Source organism: Tachysurus vachellii, chromosome 12, assembly GCF_030014155.1.
Source record: "Tachysurus vachellii isolate PV-2020 chromosome 12, HZAU_Pvac_v1, whole genome shotgun sequence".
In the NCBI taxonomy this organism is placed as follows: domain Eukaryota; kingdom Metazoa; phylum Chordata; class Actinopteri; order Siluriformes; family Bagridae; genus Tachysurus; species Tachysurus vachellii.
In genome coordinates this window covers 7,080,686-7,086,621 of record NC_083471.1, presented here as the reverse complement: position 1 = coordinate 7,086,621, position 5,936 = coordinate 7,080,686, and the positions used below count along the sequence as shown (strand labels likewise).

The following is a 5,936-nucleotide window of genomic DNA, read 5'->3' as shown; positions in this document are numbered from 1 at the left end:
CAGAGGGAAAAACACACGTCTCGCACGTGAGTTCTGACTCATACTAGACTCACAGACAGAACATCATTCATTCGTTTTTACTGATTGAAAACGTCTCATAAGTCCGTGAATCAGTCTGTGATTGGTTATTGTTTGTGTTCTAACAGCTTATAAGGGGTAAGGACTAAAAAGTAGAATTGTTGATATGATTATGTTTTCTGTGACGATACGCTTATTTAGTTATTTTTTAAAGGAGCGTCCGGTGTGAGCTCTTTGTAGCATTTACATGTTAAACTGTAAGTACATGTTACAGCTGTTACAGCATTCCACAATATTCAATATATTATTATATAGGGTTATGTTTTTTCCTAGATGTTGGATTTTGGCAGTGTGGATTTGTGGGAATCAGTTGCAAGAGCATTAGTGAGATCAGACTCTGATGTTTGGATGTTGATGAGACTCCAGTTCCAGTTCATCGCAAAGGTGTTCAGTGGGGTTGAGTCAGAGTCAGGGCTCTGTTCAGGACCCTCGAGATCTTCCACTTTCTCCAACCTACATGTCATCATGGAGCTGCTTTGTGCACAGGGGCATTGCATCATGCTGGGACAGGGTTTGTATCTGGGAAATTGTATCGCTTCTGCATACAGAAACATTCTATATAATCATGTGCTTCCAACTTTCTGTAATTTATTGCAGACCTACACACAGATCTGAGGGTCAGATGTTTAGAGGTGCAGCAAGAACTACAACAGGTTCAGTTTCTCTCTTCTCGCGAGATTTCCAATCACGTGTTTCGTGAGAAAACGAAAACAAGGAAGTAACGCGCACCAGAAAGACAGAGTAGATTTAGGGACTTAATAAACCAGCTACAGGGGGGAAATGGGGATGTTTACAGGTTACAACTGTGTGCTGTTTTTGTTGCTTTGGAGAAATTTGATGTTTGGTGAAATCTTCGTTTATGGCGCAGTGGAAACGAGTCACAATGCAGAATTAAAACCGCCTGCTTTTAATGAAAACAGCTTCTTTTCTTCTCTCAGTTTCAGTCTGTCGGATTCCTTCCCAGGGGAGCTGGAAACGACTAAATATTGCCTGGAGTTGCTGCATGAATTCGGTCAGACATACGGAAGTTTAGCTAACTGTCTAGTGTCCAACGTACGGCCTGTTAAAGTGTGTCAGAACTGTTATAACAGTTATAACAGCTTTCAGGACGTCTTTAAAAACATATCAACTGGGGTAAGTGTTTATTTCATGTCATTAAAGACACAATATTTCTGTTAGAATGAATGCATAGACTTTGTTTTGCAGAAGTTCTCAGCCTGGTCACATGCACCAAGAACTCGTGATGCGCGTCACGTGACCAGGAACAACTACTATTACAGTCTAATCTCAGACTAACCTTAGTCTAATTCCAGTCTAATCTCAGTCTAACCTTAGTATAATCCCAGACTAATCTCAGATTAATCTCGGTCTAACCTTAGTCTAATCTCCGTCTGACCTCAGACTAACCTCAGTTTAATCTCAGACTAACCTTAGTCTAATCTCAGTCAGACATGGAAGTTTAGCGAACTGTCTAGTGTCCAACGTATGTCCCGTACGTCCCGTTAAAGGGACGTACGTAATCTCAGTCTGACCTCAGACTAATCTCAGTCTAATCTCAGACTGACCTCAGACTAACTTTAGTCTAATCTCAGTCTAATCTCAGACTAATCTCAGACTAATCTCAGTCTAATCTCAGTCTAATCTCAGTCTGACTTCAGACTAACCTTAGACTAATCTCAGGTTACATCAGACTGTGGACGACATTTTTCTATTCATTATCAGACATTATGTTTACACAGAATCCTCATACATATTATTTTATAATTCATTCATTCATTCATTCATTCATTCATACATGCTTTATCCAGGTCACTATGTGTGAGGCAGAACCAAAAAGAAACCCTCACTAACATTTCAAGAACATGTAAAACTCATTACAGACATGTACTATGTCTGTGGACACATGACGATGTCCCCGTGCACAAAGCATCTCCGTGAATAAATGAAGGTTGGCGTGAAGATCTCGAGGGTCCTGAACAGAGCACTGACTCTGACTAAAACCCACTGAGCGCCTTAAGGATGAACTGGAACTGGAGTCTCATCAACATCCCAACATCAGAATCTGATCTCCCTAATGTTCTTGCAACTGAACGAATTCCAACAAATCCACACAGCCACAATCTAAGATCTAGTGGAGAACCTTCTAGAAGGGTGGAGATATTATAACAGTAAAGGAATGGCAGGTTCACTGACCCAGTTCATGGCTGTAAACATAACTTGTTGCCATTGCAACAGAATTTCAGTATTAACAGCCCACAGATTAGACCTCTGATCTTCACATTGTATTAAAAACCAGAAAAATGTGATTTAATAAATGTGGTTTTTATTATTATTTATATACAACATCTAAGTTGGAAAAAAAATAACCTTTCTTCACATAACAGGGGCCCGGGAACAAGAGCTGTCATGATTCCCTGCTGCGCTCTGATAGGCTGATGCTTCTATACAACCTTTACATCAGTTTCGAAAACATCTGGATCGTGTCCGAATGTACCGGTGTGTAGTGTTGTACTGAAATATATTGTGTTCCTTGTAAATTTGTGAATATTCAGTACCTCCAGCTCCTCATTCGGATTGCAGTAAAAGGGATACACTGTGTTTTTAGGGTAGTTTGACATCTACTATGACATCACTGTTTGTTTTTGCACTCCTCAGATTGTCTGTCTGAAGATAACAGTGTGTCGAATACCACACTTTACTTCATAGATCGACTCAATCAGTCGCTGACCTGCTTTGAGAAATACCAGGAGGTGATGTTGCCTCTGTTATCAGTAATAATATAAACTGATGATAATGTTGTGGTTCAAAAGACAGTGACTAATGTTTGCTTGGTGTGTGTGTGTGTGTTCCACAGGGAAACCTCACGGAGTTGTGTGTGGAGTGCAGGACTTCGTATAAAATACTCAATGATCTGTATAGTAACATGTCAGGCAACAAGACTGTCTGTATCGATGTGGAGGATGCGGTGAGCGGAGATCTAAACCACACCTTCTAAACATATACCCTGCATTTCTTATGTGCAAAATATTTTTATTTTTATCATAGAATGACATCTCAATAACGCATCCTGCATGTCGGAATGCTTTCCTGCTCTAACGCTAACTTTCTAACATTATGCTCGGCTCTTCGTCTTTTTTTTCCCCCTTAGATGAACGTGACACGACACTTGTGGAGCAAGAAATTTAAGTGTTCATTAAATCGTGAGGAGAACGTTCCAGTCATCGCCTTGTGCAGCTTTATGCTCTTCCTTCCAATTATCTTCTACTTGAGCAGTTATCTGCACTCGGAACAAAAGAAACGCAAGCTCATACATCGTGAGTGTCTCTCTTAGCTCAAGCTGAAATAATTCATTTGTCATTTTCAGTGCAACATTAAACAGGAAGTAGTAACAGATAAAAGCTGGTGTGTGATGGAACATTCCTCTCTCACCTGTCAGTCTGAGCTCATCTATAAGGAGAAAAAAAAAGGGGAAGTTTGTGTGTTTAACTGCTTTATGCCACAAACACCCGTCATGGTAAGCCTTAGCATTCCACAAAGGAAGTAAACTGAACTGGGAATGTAATCAAAACAGTCACTTCTGAGCTTGTTTTTGTCTTGAGACATAACCTCATTTCAGGAAGATGACGGATTATGGACCGTCTTGAATCTAAGCTAAAATACGGAAGGTATAATTATAATACATAACACCTAGAGTATATCGAGTCAGTCAGCTAGTCAGGAAAACAGGTTATGATCCTGATCTTCTTCTAGCAAAGGTTGAAATGTAGAACAACATATTTTCGAATAAAAGTCAACAAGTCATTGGCCAATAAGTTTTAGTTATGGCACGACTCTAATTTTCCTCAAACCCACATGTTTTGATACTGAATGTGAACAGATCTCACCTGTCGTAGTATGGTTGTAGTTAGTTCAAACCCAGCTGATTATAAGATATCATAATGTACTGTATGATAATGTTAGAGACAGAAAAGGAAGTAGATGTGTAATGAAATGAAATAACGAAAGTAGAAGTTAGGTTCTGAAGAGGAAGACATGAATAAAAAGAAACACTCAGAGTTAGAACACCTTACCTGAACTTTTTAAGATTTTAGCAGTTTTCTGCTAAAAAAAACAAAAAACAACCTAATGAATAATCTGATTATTCCTGTACAGCCAAAAGAGCCAAGTCCAATCACAGTCTGATGAATATCCAAGACAAGTACAACTGAGGAGGAAGAGGAGGAAAAAGAGGAAGCTGTCGGACCATAACCAAACGGAGCGTTCCTGCAGCGCTGGATGTGGGAAGGATTTTAAATTATTGACAGACTTTATGATCGTTATTAAAGTATTCATCATTTATATTATGAATGTTTTTTAAATTCTTAGGCTTTTATCATTAATGTTTTTCTTGTTGATCATGTGAGTGACTACCAGGTAAAGATGTCCTGAAATTCATGACATCTGGCTGTAGAAGGCTCGCTGACAAGAGCTCTTGGTGCGACTGGTTATGCCGTAATCCGTGTGCAACCAAGAGAACATCTTCATGCCTGCTAAAAGCTTTTATTATTTATTTCTGTCGGCTAGCGGGACTCGTACGTATAACATAGCAGCAGTAGCGCTGTAGCAAGCACTTGATGTCCATTAGCGATCCATTAATAAATACATGGTTGCATGCGTGGAGTGAAGAGGTAAAAGCAATGGCTGAAATGAAAGGAGAATGCACTAAAGAACTATGCGAGTCACGTGACGCTTTGGCCGAGCCTTTTCTTCTTCTTTTTTTTTTTTTTTGTATACGATGCAACCATCTCTACCCTTTTTGCTGCTAATGTGTTTTTGAGTTACTATAAAGTCACGATGTTGCAGTCTGACTGGTTTTCTGATCAGGAACAGAATAGATATAGGACATGTGTGTGTCTGTGTGTGTGTGCGTGTGTGTGTTGGGAAGAGTTAACTGCACTGTGTTACACTGCATATGATCGCAGAACGTCTGATTGCTTTACTGCGAATTAATCATATGATTAATTTTTTAATTAATATGATTTATTTGAGAACGAATTCCAAAAAGCAGCTCGTTGTTGTTTTTCAGGTTACTCTGATTTTCATGCCTTCATCTAAATGTAGGATAAAGTTACTCGGGCAAAACAACGTGCAACAACATATCCATTGGCTTTTTGGTCTCATGGACGTGTGCCATTACTTATCACACTGGCCTTTAAGCGCATTGCACCTGATTTGTTCAATCATATGATTGCTTAGAGCCCTTCTAAGCAGGTGTATAAATAATCTTTCCTATACACGTTAAACGTGTGATGTACTGCAAATGGAGGATTTGATTGGATTAATGCCTCGTGGATTGATTTCGTAAGCAGTCTGGATTTTGTAAACATGGGCGAAAGTCACTGTTGCTGACTAACTTCATCTCCACGTGATCCAAGAACCGGTGCGTGGCCACAATCAACCCCTAGAGAGGATGAGGAGTAAAAACCGGAGGGAGATTATCCTTCAGAACCTGGGTTAGGATTAGAGAAGTGACTTTGGACATTTTAGGATTTGAGAGCATTACGAAATGCCTTGTACTCAGCTAGTACTCATGGAAAGTGTGTGTGTTTGTGTGTGTGTGTGTGTGAGCCTGTTTTTTCCTAAATATCTACCCTGGCTTTTCATTAGGTCCCCCCCCTTTCTTTCTGTTTATTTATCCTATTCACTTTATGTTCTGTTTTGTTCAGTATGTCCTCTAACGACGATTAATCCTGGACCTGCATCTCATTGACGTTCTCGATCAGCTATACATGTGCGCTGTTCCTGTGGAGATATTAAAAATATTAAGAACGTTTTAGACGGTTATGCAAACCTTATGTTAGTTAACTGACTCTGATTGT

General features: G+C 39.6%; 1 protein-coding gene across 1 annotated transcript; it reads left to right on the top strand.

Moving 5' to 3' along the window:
• Positions 1-762: 762 nt before the first annotated feature.
• On the top strand, positions 763-4,421 carry ostm1 (osteoclastogenesis associated transmembrane protein 1). The gene is made up of 6 exons (XM_060883212.1): positions 763-1,212; positions 2,463-2,574; positions 2,734-2,828; positions 2,933-3,043; positions 3,227-3,392; positions 4,231-4,421. Exons 1-6 carry the CDS (start codon positions 859-861, stop codon positions 4,284-4,286), a joined length of 894 nt encoding a protein of 297 aa, XP_060739195.1. The 5' UTR covers positions 763-858; the 3' UTR covers positions 4,287-4,421.
• The last annotated feature ends 1,515 nt before the right edge of the window (positions 4,422-5,936 follow it).